Source organism: Cervus elaphus, chromosome 33 (genome assembly GCF_910594005.1).
Source record: "Cervus elaphus chromosome 33, mCerEla1.1, whole genome shotgun sequence".
NCBI classification, from domain to species: Eukaryota; Metazoa; Chordata; class Mammalia; order Artiodactyla; family Cervidae; genus Cervus; species Cervus elaphus.
The window spans coordinates 55,309,258-55,331,820 of NC_057847.1; the positions used below are offsets into that span (position 1 = coordinate 55,309,258).

The 22,563-nt window shown below is 37.1% G+C and overlaps 1 protein-coding gene across 2 annotated transcripts in view; it reads right to left on the reverse strand.

Annotated features, from left to right (window-relative positions):
• ARHGAP15 (Rho GTPase activating protein 15) overlaps window positions 1-22,563 on the reverse strand; it is a 677,227-nt gene that overhangs the window by 571,254 nt on the left and 83,410 nt on the right. The window contains exons 2-3 of one of the 2 annotated variants that reach the window (XM_043894415.1): window positions 16,339-16,407; window positions 9,907-10,031 (exon numbers count right to left, since the gene is read on the reverse strand). In XM_043894415.1, coding sequence (XP_043750350.1) covers window positions 9,907-9,909 — 3 coding nt within the window. In that variant the 5' untranslated portion in view covers window positions 9,910-10,031; window positions 16,339-16,407. The remainder of the gene's footprint in view (window positions 1-9,906; window positions 10,032-16,338; window positions 16,408-22,563) is intronic. The other variant, XM_043894414.1, reaches the window with a different exon arrangement.

Genomic DNA, 22,563 nt, shown 5'->3' on the forward strand with positions numbered 1-22,563 from the left:
AGAATGCATATATTAAAACTGTGACAAACTCATACACATTATTAGTTTGAATGAACCTATGCTTTCCAACAGTCACTGCAGTGATGGAAGTTTCCAGTCATAGAACTTCATCAATAATGCATATATAGCTTATGGGAAGTGCCTGCAAAATTATAGTCATTACAAGATGTTAAGTATCCAAAAGAAAGATTACAAAGAGTAATGTGAATGATTTGTTGAATAGTGATACACCTTTACTCACACTTCCTTCTGGGCATTGAAGTCACTTGCTTACAAAATTGATTAAAAATGATAAAACAAAGATAAATTTAATGCCTTCCTTAATTTTACTTATCATCCATGGAAAAGTTTCTCTTTTTCACCCCTCATTTCTACTTTCCCTTCTATGTACCTGCTGAGGCCAGTGAGAGTAAAAAATTCAATAGAACCAGGTATCTGGTTAAACTGGAAGAGCATTTAAAACCCTGACATTCCATGCATTTTGTTCAGCTAGCTACCAGGAAATACTGTAGCAGCATTATCTCATTATCTTCCTCCATGGGGTGGGCTTGCTTCCTTTCCTATTTGTATTTATTGGCTTTCACTGTTAATATAACTGCATATTGCTTAAGAGAGATTCAACTATTCCTTATCACTCCACAGAGATTTTTGTGGAGTCCCAGAGTAAATATATACAGAATGTAAGTTGTGATGCAGTGACATCCCAGTCACAGATGGTGACTGCAGCCATGAAATTAAAAGACGCTTACTCCTTGGAAGAAAAGTTATGACCAACCTAGACAACATATTCAAAAGCAGAGACATTACTTTACCAACGAAGGCCCGTCTATTCAAAGCTATGGTTTTTCCAGTAGTCATGTATGGATGTGAGAGTTGGACTATAAAGAAAGCTGAGTGCCGAAGAATTGATGCTTTTGAACTGTCGTGTTGGAGAAGACTCTTGACAGTCCCTTGAACAGCAAGGAGATCCAACCAGTCCATTCTAAAGGAAATCAGTCCTGAATATTCATTGGAAGGACTGATGTTGAAGCTGAAACTCCAATCCTTTGGCCACCTGATGCCAAGAACTGACTCATTTGAAAAGACCCTAATGCTGGGAAAGATTGAAGGTGGGAGGAGAAGGGGACGACAGAAGATGAGATGGCTGGATGGCATTACCGACTCAATGGACATGAGTTTGAGTAAACTCAGGCAGTTGGTGATGGACAGGGAGGCCTGGCTCATGGGGTCACAAAGAGTTGGATGCAACTGAGCGACTGAACTGAATTGACTCTCATCAAAGTCTGCAATAGATGTTTTAATTTCTTAGTGCCCTGTTTCTACCTTCCTCTGACAGTCCTGCGCTCTTCTCATCCCTAGTTCTTACTCTTGCTGCAACTTTTCAATCTTGGTGAGTTGCCAACAACCTTGACCCGTGTCCCATACTATATGCTGAAAGCTTTTAGGAGTCACCTGCCTACTAACAAAGGACCATACCCCTCAGGGCCACCCTACATGCTTTCCTCCTGACTGTGATACTTCACTCCCACCATATTGTCATCACACAAATTTCCAAATATATTGAATCCACTTTAAAGTGTGTTATGTATCCCTGTTGTTACCCAGTTCTTCCAGGTTTCCCCTGCGATCTCTTTTAAACGCCCTTTTCTGAGTTTTCGTGTTTCATGCTGCTGTTATCACTAGCATAGGGCTTGTTGGGTTGTACCTGCGCCTGTGCTGTGACTTTTCCTTTCACATTGGGGTTCCCAGCAGATGGAGTACTTGCTGCCACCAATAATTACAATAATAAATCTCATTTGAACAAATGAGTGGATAAATGATGAGTGAATGGCTGCCTAAATGTTTGTCTAAATTTTTATAGGCAACTGGGTAAGCAAACAAACAAACAAGCAACAACTACAAAAGACAACTATGTGTGCATTACGATAGATTAAAAAAAAAAGAGATATTTGGGAGTGAGCTGTCCCTGGGTCAGGAAGATCTCCTGAAGACAGAAATGGCTACCCACCCCAGTATTCTTGCCTGGAGAATTCCATGGACAGAGGAGCCTGGCAGGCTACAGGGGGCCCACGGGGTCACAAAGAGTCAGACACAACTGAACAACTAATACTTTTCCTAAACCACTAAAATTTCATAAGTTAAAAAACCGGCTATTTACAAGACTCACTCTGTTACAAGAGAGTTCTTTTCTGATTTGTTTATTATTATATTCACAACACATAGCATGATACTTAGCTTTCAAAATATATTGGATGAATACATATTTTAATAAATAATGAAGACAATGAAGATTGATGATAATCATAGCATACTATTTTTCACATAGCTACATTTCCAGAGAATTTCTTTTATTTCAGCATATTTTCCACAAGCCTAGAAGAATCTAAGGAAGCTCTCTTAGATAACTTACAGAATCATGATACTCAGTGGTGCCTCTTTTATACTTAGATATGTCTATTCATTTGCTTTAATCACCTTTTGTCCTAATGTATACGGTCTCTTCTTTTAGTGCCAGAAAATCTTATTTGTCTATCCCCTAAATCCATATAATACATTTAGTAACTAACTTTGGGCATCACTAGTTTCTACAAACATTTGGAAGAGAGATGTTTTTAAGAGCAATTAGCACCACAGAAGATGTCCCTTTCTTTATGAATGTATATTTAAAAATTTTGTTGTGTAACAAATAATAGATGGTTGATAACCAGATGGCATCACTGACTCACTGGACATAAATTTGAGCAAGCTCCGGGAGTTGGTGGTGGACAGGGAAGCCTGGTGTGCTGTAGTCCATGGGGTCACGAAGAGTCAGACACAACTGAGAGACTGAAGTGAACTGAACGAATGATAGATAAAATTTACCATTTTATTTAAGATTTCTTCTGATGAAAATAAGTTACCAAAAGACTGGATCTATCTACCAAAAACATACAAAATCTCTCAACCCATAATAAAATTTTATGCATACATTATTAGCTAAGAATATTGCCTTCCCTCAGAAAAAAAATCACTAAAAGGCTACCAGGTGGATATTTAGTTCCAAGAGATGTATTATTGACGACCACTTGTCTCAAAAGAGAAGGGAAATGTGAAAGTAGAAACCTAATACTCTCTTGCAGGGAGAAATCAACATAAGCTGGCTTGGGTTATATACCTTAAAATTCTCTCTCCTTGAATAAGTAATGTTCCTCTATGCACTGGACCTTTTCAGGATACCTGAGATTGAGGCCAGGGGCTGGATTTCTCATGTTAGCCTTCTATAAATGGACATCATTGCCATCAAACAGGCTGAGTCAGTTTTCATGGCTTTTGGTCAATGCAATAGAGTTGCTAGGCATGTCCACACAGAGATCCCAGAGAAAACAGGTAAGGAATCTTCTTTTATATTATCTTCTAAAGTCCAAGTTGCCTTCCTGGTCATCTGGAGACACTAGTAATCCTTCTAGTGTGTACTTTTACCTATTATATTTATTTCTACAGTGCATATTTTTACATATCTGTGTATCTGCATATTCATTTTACATGTAATTATGTACAACCATCATGAACTATTCCCATGTCTGTTCATTTCTCTCCATCGTTTTTTTCATACTTGATATACAACCTTCTTTCAATACATTTTTAAATAACATCCCCTTCCCCTAAATACCAGTTGCTCTTCTCACAAGGGCACTGCAAAGGCTAATGTTTCTGCTGCATAGTCACTTCAGTCATGTCTGACTCTGTGTGACGCTATGGACTGCAGCCTGCCAAGCTCCTCTGTCCTTGGGATTCTCTAGGCAAGAGTACTAGAGAGGGTTGCCATGACCTCCTCCAGGGGATCTATCCGACCCAGGGATCAAACCCTTGTCTCCTGCATTGCAGGTGGATTCTTACCGCTAAACCACTGGGGAAGCCCCACAAAGACTAATAGGACAAGCTTAATCTCATTGAGGTTTATATCATTGTGAGATCACATTTCAAGATACTCCTACTCCTCTTTGGAGGGACTGGATGCCATACTTGCCTCCAGTTACCTCAGAGATGAGAACAGATTGGTCCTGGAATAGAAAACTCCAGTCAGGTTTCCTATATTGAACGCACTGCATTATTCAAGTCCCATGCTGAAAAGCGAAGTTTCCATGATGTACACTTAATTACTTTATTACACTCTGTCATCATATTTTGAAATACTTTTTCATGTTCCAGGCACTAGGAATCACTTATTCCAGGAGGCTCATAGGAGCCAAAAGAAGTATTAGGGCAAGCAGAAGATTGCTCTGTATTTTGCATGTGGCTTTATATATGGTACCATATTAATTAGTTTAATTACTTATTCCTCTTTTATGTTAATCCCATGGTTTGAATGGACAGTAATCTATAATTTACAGTGGAATATGTTGGTCATCTAGGACCCAGATGGCCTTGCCTCTGGTAATTTACAAAATTATGTTAGGTTTAGGCGTGTGTTTCCCTGGTGGGTCAGATGGTAATCTGCCTGTAATGTGGGAGAACTGGGTTCAGTCCCTGGGTTGGGAAGATATCCTAGAGCAAAGAATGGCTATACATTCCAATAATCTTGCCTGAGAATTCTATGGACAGAGGAGACTGGTGAGGTACAGTCTATGGGGTCACAAAGAGTCAGACACGACTGATCAATTGAAACTTGCATTTTCTTTCACTTTGGGATACCACATGCCAAGTTCCAGGCCAGCCTGAAGTTCTTTAAAGTTGTAACATTTCCTAAACCACATACTTAAAAACAGCAACCCGTCTTTAGATGCTGAATCTGGCTTCTTGAGCTATTTGTTCAGTGTTCCTCAGAAGCCCTATTTAATGTTAAGTGGCAGGAAAGATCAGCAATTTGTCCAGATTGGATGCCAGCCAGTCTGCTAGCAGTGAGGGAGTACTCAGCAGACACAACTGCGCTGACATACATATGAAAAGGATGAATGGTGGTGGGATATCCATCCAGATAGCACCTGTTTATCAGCCTAAGTTGGAAGCCAGACACAAGGCAAGACAGCAGAAGACAACCTGTGATTAATGCTGACGATCAGGCAGAAAGACCAGACTGTAACTGTAACTACAGACACTGCAATTTTTTTATGTGAAGTCTTCAGGTAGTTCTCAGATAGAATAAGTAGAATTGAAAACAACAGAGTTTCATCTATACCAGTACATTATAAGAATTCTGTCGAAACACATGTTTATAAATGAAAACAAATTGAATCTAAAATTTTCAGCGCATTTTCACGAGAAAAGACTGATGTTTAGTACCAGAAACAGAGCCTTCGCTCTGCTGATATATGTGAGTGGTTGCTCTTTTCTCCTTTGTTCTGATTCCTGTGTTCACTGGCAATCTTCTGACTCCTAATTCAGCTTCCTTGGTCCTCTCACATAGAATGTGATGGACCATAGTCAACATCAGTATATGCACCATTACAAATTAATAAATCAGATTTCAAGTTTATACAGCAGATTCTTAGAAATTTCATTATGTGAGGTCATCCCGTTGTGGTTTAGTTGTCAAGTTGTGCCTGACTCTTTTGTGACCCTATGGGCTGTAGCCCACCAGGCTCCTCAGTCTATGGGATTTCCCAGGCAAGTATACCCCAGTGGGTTACCATTTCCTTCTCCAGGGGAACTTCTGGACTCACGGATGGAACCCACATCTTCGTTAGCAGGGGGATTCTTGACACTGAGCTACCAAGGAAACCCTAGGGATCATCATCTCTGTAAACACTGATAATATTGATACATATAATCTATCAAGATCCACCAAACTGACTCAAGCCCCAGGCCTGAACTGGAGAGAACCCTCCAAAGTAGCGGCACCTGTGAAAGTTTGTGAATGACTAACCTCCCTCCTGGGAGAACTTTGTATTGAATCTCCATAACTACACACATGAACTACTATAATTTTCAAACAGATTTTGCATTTACCACTTTTCCAATTTAGTAATTAGACACCTTATATTTTTTCTGAACTTTCAATTGATCACAATACTTTGCTGATAATCTTGTTTTTGATCATTTCTATTATAAAGCACAGAAGGAGGATAGCTGGTTACATCACATTACCCCCTAATGATGTTTCTCTTCCTTTTTAAATCTCTTAACTTTTCCACTACTCACAGAAATAGAAATTTTGTGTATTCTTTACATTGGATTTCTTTTTAAAATTATTTTTATGTTTCTGTCTTTAAAATAAAAAATGTATATATTTAATGTGTACAATGTGATATTTTTATTTACATATACATAATGAAATGTTTGGGCTTCCCTGGTGGCTCAGCAGTAAAGAATCTCCACAGAAGGCGTGTGTTCGATCCCTGAGTCAGGAAGATCCCCTGGAGAAGTAAAGAGCAACCCACTCCAAAATTCTTGCCTGGGAAATTCCATGGATAGAGGAGCCTGGCGGGCTACAGTCCATGGGGTTGCAAAGAGTTGGACATGACTTAGTGACTAAACAATAACAAACAACAACAGTGAAATAATTACTATAGTTAAGCTACTTAACATATCCATTTCCTCACATAGCTACCTTTTTAAAATTTTACTGTGGTGAGAGCATGTGAGGTCAACTCTCATAGCAAATTTTCAGTGTACAGCACAGCCTTATTAACTGGTATAATCACCCTACTGTACAGTCAATCTCTAGAACTTAGTCATCTACCGAACTCCACTGGCTTTCCCTCTCTTGCTCTACTTTCCTCTTTGGGACTCACTGCTTACATTTTTTTTCTTCTCAGTTTCCAATTATTTCTGTATTGACTCTAGCTTTCTTGCTACATCAGATCTGCTGACCGTGTGTGTGGTCTTGTAGTGGAACAAAAACAAAAACAAGGGAAAAAAAAATCACCTTCAAAATGTAGCTTATCTATATATCATATAAAGTACTAATTTAAAATATAAATGCTTAATTTTAGGGCCATCTTACATATAGCTGGAAATGAACTATGATGCTCTTGGAGACATGAAACATAAAATCTCTGTGTAACAAAGATACATAATTAAGTGTGTGCATACTTTTAAAAAGTGGTAAACCAAAATTCTCAAGTTGAAAACAATAATTAGATGAAAAGGAGAATAGAAGAAAAATGATGCTGTGTCATACATGAGCAGTGCCTACAAGGAGTAATTAGGCATTCTTAAAGATCTGGAAAAGCTGGTCTTGACTTCAGGTCTTAAAGTTAGGCATGGTTTGCTGAATGCAAATTATTTATACCCTGCAGTGTGTATTGTACATTGCTTTCATGGGTTTTCTCCTTCTTTTACTCTCAGGATAAGAGAACATGTTGTGCTCTGGGGTTCTGCTGAATGTCTTGAACCGGTTTTCAAATGTTGGGTTTGGCAAAGTACATATTATGTTTTGCCAAATGCATTTCCCCATCATTTTAAACCCTTGTGTATTTCAAGGGAAATTTTACCCACATGACTCTGATTTATTTACCCTTAACTCATCAAAATATCATCTTGAATAAGCTAGCATTTGATGTTTAAGAACCCCCATAGCCTTTCATCTTGTAACCAGTGTGTTTCATTTGGTCACCACCAAAAAAATCCAGGTTCTATTTGGGAAACAGGCTGATGAGGGCACTTCTTTCTGTCTCAAGAAATTCAGTCTTTTGGAGGTTTTCCTGTACAAACACATCTCCTTTCTCTTCCTTTTTTCTCTCTTCTTCCCTGACTTCTTTTTTTTTTTTTTTTATTTTACATCATATTCATTTTTCCAAGAGTAGCTGACATCAAGAATCCTCCTGGTGCTAATAAAACTTCCCTGCTGTACATATATAGATCCCCCATATTAGCACTGTCCACTGTAACTTTCTGCCTGACTTCTATTTCTTTGTGCCATTGATGCAAATACGGTGCTCTTTCTTTAACTGCTATTGGGATTCAGTGAGAATGGTCTTCCTGGTTACTGTCTGGGAAATTTATTAGCATAATTCAATTGTTTTGTTATAACCAGTTTTGGTCAAAGCAATAGGGAAGACAAGATTGCTCAATGTTAATAACCTTTTTCATTGTTGTTGTGTGTTTGTTCTCTACTGTAGAGTTAAGTAAATTTCAAATGGAGGCCTGGATGGGAAAAGTTATTGTAACCTGTTTTTGTATTTTAATGGCTTCTAAACTGCTTACCATCATCTGAGAACTGTCTCCCTCTACCCACATTTCCAGATTTATATCCCTAGTCATTCTACCATTTCCCTGGTGGCACAGATGGTAAAGCGTCTGCATACAATGCAGGAGGCCTGGGTTCAATACCTGAGTCGGGAAGATCTTCTGGAGAAGGAAATGGCAACCCACTCCAGTATTCTTGCCTGGAAAATCCCATGGACGGAGAAGCCTGATAGGTTACTGGGGTCACAAAGAGTCAGACATGACTGAGCAACTTCACTTTCTTTCTTTCTTTTCTAGTCAATACAGTATTCATGCAGTTTTTCCAATATAACAACTTTGTTCTGACTTCCAGACCTCTGTACTTGCTAGTCCTTCTGTTTGCAGCATCCTTCCAGTTATTTGCTTAACAAACTCTATTCACCCTGTAAATCTCAATTTAAATGGCTCTTTCAAATTGTGCTTTTATAAATACTTAATCCAAAGTAGGCTCTCCCTCTCTCATAGAAACTTGTTTGTCTGCTGTCATAGCATGTCATGTAATTTGCATTTATAGAATTATGACTTTCTTTATTTGTTTAATATTCCTCTTCACCCCTGGACTGACAGCCCCTCCAGAAAAGGACATGACTATTTAGCATATCATATCACACCCAAACCTAGCACAGGGATGGCCTCAACAAATATTGGAGTTAACACACTCCTATACAACATTGTAAAATCTATATCCTGATAACATTTTTTAAATGAAAATAAATTAAAAAATTAAAACAACACTCCTGTTTGAGTAAAGGAAGGGCACATAAAGCAATGAAAACTTGGAGATGGTTTGTATAAGAGTTCTTAAATTATATGACATTATTAATATACTAGCATCTTGAAGATTTGGGAGAGTGCTTTTTCCAAAACCTAATTTTTATCTTAACAAAGTAGAATTTTGAAAGACGAAAGAGCTTTTGGCATTTTTTTTTTTTTTTTTTTTTGCAATTTAAGGAAAGCACAGCCTAATCAATAGAACGACTCCCCCAAAAGAGGCTGTCCTTTGTTTTAACATAAGAAATGCTGTATGCTCACAATGTCTTTCATCCTTAAAGCCCTCACAAGTATTAATTAATCCACAAAATGATATCTGGCTCCAAAAGGTAGAATCTGTGACTTAAGGTTTATCTGCAAAAGCCTGCTTTGCCCTCAAGCCATGGCAACTTCCTGAGCTCTGGCCTGCAAATCCTTCCAACTCAGGAGGCAGCAGATGATTCTCTAAAACCTGCCACAGGCTTTTGACTCCTGCAGGGTTATCCCCAGACATGCCTTATACTCTTTTGATAAACATAAAGATGATAAAGATTTAACATGCTATAAACAGGCTTAGTTTTTTTGAATATTTCATTAAAGGAAAAAGGGGAAATGCCCTGAAAATAATTAGGTCTCACAAAGAGTTATAATGTGAAATATACAAGATGTAAATGTACATATTAGTACATTTGACGTTTCATGTTTTAAATCTTCACTGTGTTACAGAGCTGGTTAAGAAACAACACAGCTTCTCAGAAAATAATGTAGTCTCTTGCATTGATAGCATATGGATTTGCATACCAAGTGGCATAAGTGACGTCAGCTGTCAGTGAACTGGGTAGTTTGCACCCTGAGATTTCAGGCTCCAGCTAGGAATATATTTTTGCCAGTATTCAAAAGAAATGTATTATGTTGCTGTTTAAACATGTTGATTGCAACTTCTTTCTTAAAGGGGAAGTTAAGTGGTAAAGTATGGTTACCAAAGGGTGACAGCATCTAGGGATCACCCACCATAGCAGACTCCACTCTCAGTGAATTATTTTCCTCCAAAGGGAGTGGGTGGAATGGGATACTTTTTGTCAGTTATGCTTAAAGTCAAAGGCTCTCATGATTGCTGGATAATGTTCAAAGAAGTTCTAAATATGAGAGATAAAGGAAAGGAGATTTTTAGCACAAAATGTGGGATATAAATAAGCTCAAAGATTCAGATGGTAAAAATAATGAGTAATAACATATACTTAAAGGGTTTTACTATTTTCTAAAGTATTTTGGTACATACCATTTATATATGGTAGCTCATCCGGGTAGATACTGGCAAGGAAAACTATTGCAAGAACTTATGGATGACTACAGAAGCAACACTGAGGCAGGGATGGGGGAAAGAAAAAGAGATGTAGAGACAGAAGAAAGGAACATGTCAGATTGTGGAAAAAAATCTGAATCTAGGTTAAAAATAAGTATACAGTTTTATCAGGCAAATATAAAAGCAGCTTTATAGGTTCTGGAAAAATAATTCAAGTTTTGATGTAAACAGTAATGGATAATTAAAAATTAATCCAAATTTGTTGTTAGAAGGAATTGGTGATTATTTTCTCATTGTCTATCATAATGGCATAGTTCATAAGTAAGACTTGTAGGGAAAAGATAAGCATTTCTATCTTTAAAATAGCATTAAATAAGCAATTTAATTCAAGTAGAGACTGATGAATAAAAGTTGAATCTAACCTCTGTTCACAAGGGAGAATGAGAGCTCTCATAGAAAGGAAACCCAATGCAGACATAGAAAGTAAGCTAGTTGGTAGTTCCAATAGAGTTTTTAGAGCTTGTGTGTGTGTGCGTGTGTGTGTGTAAACAGAGAGATTGAATAGAAATGCAGGGAAGGAGATTTAGAGAGACTGCAAGCTAAAGAGATCAACAAATTACTGTTTTTATCCTTTTATCTAGCAGTAGTTCCCAATGCCACTTTCCCAAGTTGATCTCATCTAGAATAGTGTATTAAGCACATAGATGTATTTTTTCTCAGTTACACTATCCATAATTTGAGATCTTTTAAAAACAAGTTTTATTTACTGAGAATTGAGAGTCAAGGCATATAAACTACCGGCCAACAAACCAACAAATAGCCTTGAAGTTAGGAAGGTACATTAAGAAAACTGTTTCTGGAATATTTTAATTCTTTCAATATCAGCCTATGCTTTATATATAGGCATAGCAAAAGTGTACCATTAGTTATTGGTTAAATTTAAGTAATAATCATAATTTTAATTTTTAAAATTCATAATTAATACACATTTCATGTAAAAATTTGAAAGTTTATGTCATTTTTCAAATATAATCTCATATATATTTGCACATATAAAATTACATATCATTTCATACATATTTATGTTACATACACACACTCATATAGCTTCATTTTCAGTTTAACTTTTGCCATGTTTCATCAAACACTTCAGAGAGACATTTGCATGTGCTATACTTAAAATAAAGCATTTTATTTATATGTACTTTATTTGTTCTGTAAGGCAAATGTATACAAAAGAAACATCATTACTTTTCTATTCACTGTACAGCTATACTTTGCCAGGCCTTCCATGAAGTTTTAATAATAAAACAGTAAGTGAAGCATAGCTCTCCCCTCAAATACCTTACAATGCAGTAAGAGAGATATAAAAGGAAACAGGCAATTTCAATGTGATCAGAGATTGAGTCAATTTAGAGATAGAGGCAAGGAAAGCTGCTACAGAAAGGCAGAATAAAGAAGGGCTGCCTGATTCAAAGTTGAGGAATCAAAGAAATACTTTCCAGGTTTGAAAATGTTCTCTAAGTTGAAACCTAAGTGGTCAGTTTTGAAAACAAGATATTGTTATATCGAATTAAATTTTTTAAATGTCTTTCACTATGATTAGCAGTCATATATGTATTAATCTCTGAAATCAATGATATTATTTTAATAAATCTTTAATATCTTATTATTAAACCAATTGACATGTGTGTCTTTTACAAACAAACACTAGTGCCAGAAACAATGTAAGGGGAAATATGATATAATAAAGAAAATACAAGTCATGACCTCTAACTTAAAAGCATTTATAGTCTAGCCATGGAACAAGTCCATTACCCATGAAATAAGAGTGGACAACACAAAAGAGTGTTGAGATGAAGGAACTATAATTGTTACAGAAAATCCAAGCTCCTTCAGCGTAAGAGCCATGTCTTAATCATGTTACTATTGCTGGCTTAAGGGTATGTATTTGGCAGTAGATAATAAATAAGGTAAATCACAGCTGTGAGAAAGTCTATAGACCTGATGCTATAGAAAATAGGAAGCCGCTGAAAGTTGTGACTAGGAGAATGAAATAATGAAGCTTCTATTTAAAGAAGGCTGGTGTGGAATTACTGCAGAATCAGTGGGAGAGGTGTGGTGGGATACAGTGGGGTGAGGCAGGAGCATTGAAAGGCCTGGGGAACATGTGCCTATACACATGGAAAAAAGATGAGAGCATCACACCCACTGTGGAGAAACCACTTCAGAAAATGTTGACTTACATGAAGGGTCATAGAGTAAATAAAGGATCCAAAGAAAATGTGTTCTTAGCCTAGATAAATGTTTACTACTAATAGGGATGAGGTAGATTAGGAGTTTGGGGTTAACATGTACACACTGTGTGTGTGCTAAATCACTTCAGTCGTATTTGATTCTTTACAACCCTATGGACTGTATAGCCTGCCAGGCTCCTCTGTCCATAGGATTCTCTAGGCAAGAATACTCGAGTAGCTTGCCATGCACTTCTCCAGGGGATCTTCCCAACCCAGGGATGGAACCCACATCTCTTACGTCTCCTGCATTGGCAGGAGGGTTCTTTACCACTAGCACCACCCGGGAAGCCCCATGTACACACTACTATATATAAAATAGATAACTAACAAGGACCTACTATATATATAGTACAGGGAATGCTGATTAATATTCTGCAATAACCTAAACAGAAAAATAATTTGGAAAAGAATATATAGATATACCTGAATCATTTTGCTACACACTTGAAGCGAACACAACATTGTTAATCAACTATACTCCAATATAAACTAAAAAAAATTAAAATTAAATGTGAACAAAATTTTTAAAAGTGTCTTCTCTATTAAAAAGAGGTAACTTGTTCTTTTAAATAAGTATAAAAAATAAAGGTGGGGTCAATGGAAATAGGAGTCAATTTGAGAAGAAGGTGATGATGGGTTCAACTTGGAATTTTTAACATCTAGAGTGACCCTAAGATATACTAGAACAAATGACTAACACTTCAAGATATACGATGAGATAATGAAGAGAAAATACACAAGTATAAATCTGTGTATTATAAGCCTGGAAGTAAAAAAAAAAAAGTCATTAACTATCTCATTTATCTCATAACTATCTCATTTGTGCATTCAGTTAATGCACATTTACTTAAATTTTATTACATTCTTACAGCTATTATGATCATGGGAATCAAGATCTAAACATAGGCGACAACAGGCCTGCTCCCACAGAACACTCTAAGGAGATGACAGACAAAAAGAACACGCAGAGTATACCACATGGTGAGAAGTTGTACGGAGAAAATTAAATTAGGGTAAGAGAAAAGGAGTGTGGACAGAAATGGTGGTTTTCTTAATTTGTTCATTTGTATTTAGGGGAGAGTAGAGAAGAGCTGTTTTAAAAGGTGGTATCTGAATAGAGATGCAATGAAAAGGAACAAGGCTTACAAATTTCTGGGTGCCAAATGAACTATGCTGTGCCAGACAGAACAAAGAACAGGTGAAACAGCCCTAAGGAAAAAGTAAAAAGGTCATCTTGGCTGAAGCAGAGTAAGCCAGGAGAAGAGAGGAAAAGGTGAAGCACAGACATGGCTGGGTCCTGTAGAGTCTGGTAAGTAACTTCATGTCTTTCAGGTTTTACCCTGGAGACACTGGAAATCAGAGAGGTATTTGAGCCAAAGCGTGACATGAACTAACTTACATTTTAACAATCTCACACTGGCTGTTATATCAAAAATTAAAAAAAAAAAAATAGAAAGCAAGAGTGAAAGTAGATACATCCATTAGGAAGGTATTATAATAAACTTTACCGTCTGAGCCACCAGGGCCCAAAGTCTTCCCTGGTAGCTCAGGCAGTAAAGAATGTGCCAGCAATGCAGGAGGCTGAGGTTCGATCCCTGGGTTGGGAAGATCCCTTGGAGAAGGAAATGGCAACCCACTCCAGTATTCTTGCCTGGAGAATTCCATGGATAGAGGAGCCTGGTGGGCTTACAGTCCATGGGGTCTCAAAGAGTCAGACATAACCAAGCAACTAAAGCATCAGATCAGTTCAGTTCAGTTCAGTTGCTCAGTTGTGTCATACACATGTAATAAACTAGGACATGAACGACATAGCATGAAGGTGGGGGAAAGTGAATGATTCTAGATGGATTTTAAAAACAGAGAAAATGGGGTTCTTTGGTGTTTTAGTTTATGTAATGAAATAAACAAAAGTCAAAGATGACTAACAGTTTTGACTGTAGGACCTAGAAGAATGGAGTTATATCCTGTGAAATGGAGAAGACTGGGAGGAGCAGGTTTGGAGGGAAATCAGAATTACTTTTGGATGTTAAATTTGAGATATAGACATATAAATGAAAATGCACAATGTACAGTATTGTAGTTTAGGGCAATGGTCTATCCTGAAGAATGAATATTAGAAGTGGTTAGTGTAGCACAGTATATGAAACAACAATACTGAAATGAGATTCCTTAGTGAATAAATGTAGACAGAAAGAAAAGAGTTGATCTCCAAGATGAATGAGAACCAGCAAAGGAGATGGAAAGTCAGTGACCACTTAATTATTTGGATATCCGTAAGACAGCAGTTTCCTGGTAGTCATGTGAGGAAAATGTTTCTAAAAAAGTTATTAATTGGGTTAAATTCTGAGATAAGATAATCTAAGGAAAAAACCAAAACTTTACCAACATGTGCCCATGCTGGTACCAACTTTAGTAACATGAAAGTAACAGACGACCTCGTTAAGAGGTGAGTGGTTGAGATAAATGCCTAAATGGAGTTGCTGCAAGAAGTAAAAGGAGGGGAGAAATTAGAGACATTAAAAGTAGACAATATTTTAGAGAATTTTTTACTCTGAAGTAAAAGAGAATAACAAAGCAATTAGCTAGAGTGGACATAAGTGACCTAAAACATGCCAAGCGAAGAAAATCATAGAACTGAGCCAAGAAAAAAATCATTTTGAGGACTGGAAGTCCTGTTGACTAATATGAAATACAAGAAGGATAAGCAAGGAGAAAGGAGGCATGACATTTTTCAAAAAGGAGATCATTAATAAAAAGAAAGTTACATATCACAAAGTTTGTGTTTATTTGTTTTTAAGATATCTCTAAGACATCTGTAAGTAATTTATCTCTATATCTACTTCATTCTTTTATGTTTTGTAGGATGTTTCAGGTAACTCTTAATTGTCATTAGGATACAACAATAAACAACAAGAAGATTAAAAAAAAAACTTGCTCTCACTCTTAGAATCTAAAGATAAGGGATTAATTTTTCCTTAAAAATGTCAAAATTTGCAGTAGGTGCCTGATAACCTTTACTTCACTGGAAAAGGAAATGTCAACCCACTCCAGTATCCTTGCCTGGGAAATCCCATAGACAGAGTAGCCTGGTGGTCTACAGTCCATAGGGTCACAAAGAATGGGACACAACCTAGCAACTAAACCACCGATACCACCTCTTACTCACACTCATCACATAATCCCGCCTCCTTAAGTATAGACTGAATTTAGTAACCAAGAGAATGTAGCAAAACTGATGGGATATCACTTCTATGATTAGGTTGCAAAAGGTTCTATTTTTCACCTTTCTAACAGACTCTCTGGTGTTTCCCTGAGGCTCAACTGGTAAAGAATCTGCCTGCAATGCAGGAGACTTGGGTTCAGTCTCTGCGTCTGGAAAATCTCCTGGAGGAGAGCATGGGAACCCACTCTAATATTCTTGCTGGGAAAATCTCATGGACAGAAGAGCCTGGTAGGCTATTGCCCATGGGGGTCACAAAGAGTCAGACATGACTGAAGTGACTGAGCACACACAACAGACTCTCTTGCGTTCTCAGCCAGCATGCTTTGAAGAAGAAAGCAAATACGCAAGTGGCAAGGAAGAGAAACCTCTGGCCAAAAGCCTCAAAGGAACTAAATCGTGCCAACAGCCATGTACTTGAGCTTGAAAACAGATTCTTCCCCATTTAAGCCTTCAGATGTTACCACAATTTTAGCTTAAATTTTGGGTGAAAACTTTTGGTTATGCCCAGATTTCTGACCCACAGAAACCTGAGGTATATGCTGTTCTAAGTTGCTGAGTTCTGAGGTAATTTATTTTGTTGACAGTAGACAAATAATACAGTACTGAAGTGAAATGCTTACCAATTGTTCCAATGGAGGAATGACATCTTTCAAGACATGCTGTGAATGATTTCTTCTGTGCCGGGATATCTGAAAAAAGAGTAACATTTGATACAATTATATAATTTATATTAAAAAACTTTAAAGAGCATAATTTTGTAACTGTGCACAGGAAAATCACCATATTCACATTCACTCAAAAAGGTGAATAAAGTAAATTTAAAAGGGAAGTAAATGTTTGGGACATTAACTAATTTGGATAAAAGGTGTACTCAAAGATGGCTGGCTGCAACGATATCTCATATTCCGTGTGGTCTCCTTACCCTTTGACCTTGATAGCCTTCCTATCAAATGGTGGGCTGTATGCTGTTTCATTTTGAACTTGGGTGGACTTTTATACATGCTTTAACCAGAATACATGGCAGAAGGGACATATATGACTCCAAATATTAGAGTATAAAAATACCACTCACTCCCCACCTGTTCTGGAACCCTTCCAAATCATCTTCCTCTGCAGAAACAGGGCTCTGCTCCTGTTTGAATGTTCTTTCTGTTATTGAAGGCTGGAGCCCAGCTCTCTGGGCATAGGAAGGACCTGCTCTCCTGCCAGCTGGGACCTGCAGAAAGGGGCTCCCAAGGCCAACGCCCCTTCTTCCAGAGAAGGAGCTGAGACCTGGGTTTACTTTTATTTTTTCCATTTCGGGTGTACCCTTGGGGACAGGTAAGGAGGGAAGGTGAGGTCTCTAGGTGGTGCTGTGGTGTGGTACTGGACATTGAATAATACATTTGCTATTTTTTGTTAAAAAGAAAAAAAAAAAAAAAGGCACCATGTTGAGAGGAAGCCCAAATTGGCCCATTGAGAGAGACCAGTTTTCTAGCTGACAGACTAGGTGAGTTTCCAGCAGACAGCCAGTATCAGTCACTGACCATGTGAACATAAAAATACCTTCATGATTTCTTCTTCTAGGCATTGAATCCCCAAAGCTTTCAGGTCTTCTCAGTAGACATATCAAACACTGCAATATCTACTCCTATTGTGCTTTATCTGAATTTTTGATCAGAGTCTATCAGCATTAAAAAAAATCATTGTTTTACATCTCTGTGTTTCAGAGTGATCTGCAAAGCAGTAGTAGTAACTGGGACAAAATATTTAATATTGAAACTTTTGTATTTATGCTGTGTGTTTATAAACTTAGCTTCTTCAGAGTTAGTGTGCTATTAATGTCTATGTTTTCCACATATATATAAATATACAAAACACACAGTAAGTGCTTTCAGAACAAATTTGCTTTAAATGCCTTTTCTCCTGAAGAAGCATCATAGACAGATTCTATAGTTTAAAAAAAAGGAAGGAATTTATAATTAAAAATCATATTTTAAAATTTAAATAAAAGCTCTCATTAATAGTATGATTTCATTATAAAGGGATTTTCCAGTACTTTGCATAAAGAAGAGAAGGTGGTGGGACAAATCAGTAGGAAGAGAAAGAAAGAGACACAGACTGAGAGAGAAAGAGAGAGAGATATGAGTGTAAGGAATCTTTAAATTAAGCACTATGTCTAGAAAATAATTTTGGATGATTTTGGCTCTGTTTACCAGCACATGAAACAGACTGAAAAGATCAATTCAATGCCAGCTAAGATTGTGGTGGTGGTGTTGTTCAGTCACTTAGTCATGTCCAACTCTGCAACCCCATGGACTGCAGAATGTCAGGATTCCCTGTCCTTCACCATCTCCTGGAACTTGCTCAAACTCATGTCCATTGAATCAGTGATGCCATCCAACCACCTCGTCCTCTGTCGGCCCCTTCTTGTCCTGCATTCAATCTTTCCCAGCATCAGTGTCTTTTCTAATAAGTCAGCTCCTCACAACAGGTGACTAAAGTATTGGAGCTTCAGCTTCAGCATCAGTCCTTCCATGAATATTCATGATTGATTTCCTTTAGGATTGACTGGTTTGATCTCTTTGCAGTCCAAGGGATTCTCAAGAGTCTTCTCCAACACCATAGTTCAAAAGCATTAATTCGATGCTCCGCCTTCTTTATGGTCCAACTCTCACATCCTTACATGACTATTGGAAAGAACATAGCTTTGACTATACAGACTTTTTTCAGCAAAGTAATGTTTTTGCTTTTTAATATGTTGTTTAGGTTGGTCATAGCTTTCTTCCCAGGAGCAAGCATCTTTTCATTTCATGGCTGCAGTCACCACAGGTAGTGATTTTGGAGCCCAAGAAAATAAAGTCTGTCACTGTTTCCATTGTTTCCCCATCCATTTGCCATGAAGTAATGGGACTAGATGCCATGATCTTAGTTTTCTGAATGTTGAGCTTTAAGCCGGCTTTTTCACTCTCCTCTTTCACCTTCATCAAGAGGTTCTTTAGTTCCTCTTTGCTTTCTGCCATAAGGGTGGTGTCAGCTGCATATCTGAAGTTATTGATATTTCTCCTGGCAATCTTTATTCCAGCTTGTGCTTCATCCACCCTGGAAATTTGCATGATGCCCTCTGCATATAAGTTAAATAAGCAGGGTGACGATATACAGCCTTGACATACTCCTTTCCCAATTTGGAAACAGTCTTCTGTTCCATGTCTGATTCTAACTGTTGTTCCTTGACCTGGATACAGGTTTCGCAGGAGGCAAATAAGATGGTCTGGTAAGATTTTGAGGGAATTGTATTCCCAAAGAAACCAAAAGCCTGATATAAAGACCCTGTGATTCTATTCAATCCCTGAATTCCATATTTGCTCCACAAAAACAATTATGAAGGCACTACAGCCTTCAAGGAGGCCATTCTCTTCCATGGCCACTTCAGATATGGTCCATGAAGGATAATGGAGAAGGAAGAGACTCAGAAAGCACAGCCAAAAACCCTGGAGAACAACGGATATGGGAAATTCTCCTAGGAAGAAGAGCCAGAGACTGTCTCTACTGCCTGGACAGGTCTCACAGGACCTGACCAGGAGGGCTCATCATCACTTGCATCCAGGGACTGTTGGTTATTTGCCATTCTTGCCCTTATAAATTAGAGGATTTTTGGTTTTTGCTTATTTCCAGGTATCAATTGCTTGCCCTAGCATTATCTGTTAGAGATGATGGAGAAAATAGTTTGACGTTCTTAATCCCCTGGTGAAAATTTGGAGCTGACGCAGAAAGCTGTTACCACCAGAGATTCTGGAATTGCAGCTCAAGGCAGTAACTAGGTGAGGCTTTTGGTTGTCTCCTTTGAGGAGGTGTATGAGTTTATTCCTAAGTGTTGAAAGACAGGTGCAAATTGATATATGGGAGGGAGGAAGAATCTGGAAGTCTCTCACCAGATTCTGTCCTCTCCTTCCAGGGCACATTTCCAGACCATTTCTCAGCTTGCCTTACAGTTGAGAGTGGTCATGTGACTAGTTTAGACCAAAAACAAATGAGTAGAAACAATGAGAACCACTTCTCTTTCAAGGCTATTAACCAGTGAGAGTTCCCCCCACATGGTCTCTTTCCTAGGATACCAGCTGGGAATAAACACCAACCGAGGCCTTATGGGAGAATGAAAATGCAAGATGGGAGAATGCTGAATCACCAGGTCAAGAAAACCCAAGCATAGTTCAGGAAAACTCACTTTGTCTTATTTAGTCAACTTTATTTTGGAATAATTTTATACTGAGAAAAAAGATGATGTAGTGAGAACAGAAAGTTCAGGTAGAAAATGCCCTTTGAACTTTTAAATAGTGAGGAATAAACTTTTAATTTGTGGAGCCATGATATATTTTAGATAATTTTATATTTGTTAGCATTACCCTAAGTAAGAAAACCATAATTGATGATTAGTTAGTGTTGAAATGAAAGATCTTCTGCATAAGAAAACTGCGAACAGAATAGCAGTTAATGGGAGAAATCCTAGAACCAAAACTTTGTATCTGTTATTCATTGATATTTCAGCTTTTCAACAGGAGGATGTATGTATATGTATATAGATTAGATAGATAGATAGATATAGATATAGATAGATATATTTGAGACTTAAGCCTCTTAAAGAACTAGGAATTTATTTAAGTGACTATGTGTTTACAATTTACTACTTTTAATTATTACTCATTATACTGGGAATTTAATATTCATGTCTTATACTCAACTTACAATGGTGGGAGAATTCTGGGATAGAAGGAGTTTTCTTATTTAAGTAAATGAAATGTGGGGGAAAAAAAAAACCCACAAACACAATAAGTGAATGACTGAAGCTTGGGAAACAAATTTTAATAGAAAGAAATTGGATCAGAAATGACCAGTTACTAAGCACATACCACCTTTGAGGGAAACCTTTGGTTCCATGGTATAAACAAGAATTCAACTTAAGATATGATACAATACTACCTGCCAATATTTATTAAGTACCTATTATTTGCTAGGCACTGTTCAAAGTGTTTTTGAATATACTAAAATAATTATCACCCAGAAATTAAGAGATCAGTGACATATATTTAAAAAAGATAAACACAGACCTTTTCGGGAACTTTGAAAATCCACAGCTAGTGAAATGTGTACTTAAGCCCTTAGTTATTGTACTTTATTATTTTTCCAGCAATATAAATGTTTATGTATAAAAACAGTCACTAAATTCTTGGGGAACTACAGAGATCCCCTGTGTGCATAAGTGGATATTCGTAAGGTAGAAATTTGAGGAGAGCTAAACCTATAAATTTGTACACGTTTACGCAGGAAGCTAGAAATCAGATTTTGAATCTGTTATGAATCATCTTAATATTCCTCTGGGGGAAGTAATATTGCTGATCATTCCTAAATCAATAAGCTAGCTAATCAATCATATTCAACCAAGTTACAAGGATATGGAAGAAAAGAAAACTTTCATCACCTGTCTTTTGCTTTAATGTCTTTCTCAGTTAAGCATTAGGTACAGAAATATGCTATTATGCCAAATCAGATTATGCTGACTGAGACTTATGATTTAGGAAATTCTTGATCCAAAATTGCTCAGTTGTCTTGTATGGATATCTGAAAAACTTAGACTGTTTCAAAAGAACTGTCTTTCTGTGACATACTTAATTGAAATAATAATTGTAAAGAAAATTTGAGGTCAACCACAATCTCATGAGGTAAGTTTGAAGGGGAAAAAAAAGGATTCTCCTAAGTCATAGCATAAACAACAGAAAATCTTACAGTTTACAGAATTATTTATTAATAACTTATTAATATAATAGTATCTGATAATTTTGCAAATTTTTATGGGATGATCTCTTAAGAAACATTACCACTTAAGACATTAGACTTTTTGTAGTGCAATGTAGTTTGTTTACCGTGTTGTGTTTTTCTGCTTTTCTGCGGTACAGCAAAGTGATTCAGATTCACACACATACACGTGTCTGTGCATGCTCAGTTGCTTTAGCATTCCCGACTCTTTGTGACTCTACAGACTGTAGCATAACAGGCTCCACTGTTCATTGGATTCTCCAGGCAAGAAAACTGGAGCGGGTCACCATGCCCATCTCCAGGGAATATTCCCAATTCAGGGATCGAACCTGCATCTCCTGCATTGCAGTCGAATTCTTTACTGCTGAGTCACTGGGGAGGCCATATATATATAATTTTTACTCTTTTCCACAGATGTTTTTATGAGCCATTCATTTTACCCAGCAAACATTTCATGTTTAGTATACTCATATGCCAGTAATTTCTAATAGTGAGTGCTTAAAATGTACTTGCTTGTTGACATTACAAAAAAATCTCTTGTGTTGCAAATAAAACACATACTTTATTTTGGACAATCCTAACTTTCCCCCCAGAATATCAGAGCTTTTAAAAGTACCTGACAACAAAAAACCCTATATCTTGTTTTGAAAATTGCTTTTGGATAAGTTTCAGAATGCTGGCAAGGTTGGGCTCCATTGTTTAATCTTAGGTCCTTTTCATTTTTGCAGGAATTGCTCATCATTGAATTTGTTAAACTTAAATAACAGTCAAAATATTAGCAGTCGCTTGATACAAAATTTTTGATACACTATTTTATCTGTGAATTACAGAAGTATTTTTTCTGAGGAAGTCTGAAAATATGATTTTTTAATGTGTGTCTGCTTTCTTTTCTGTTTCCAAATATCTTAAATCATATACAGATCTTCCTTTTAAACATAAATGAACATGTATGTATACCCACCACATATTTGTTTTCTACCCTGATTTTTTTGGCTAGTTCTTATACTCTTAAATTATGACATATTTGTTTCAATATGATTTTACAATTCCCATTT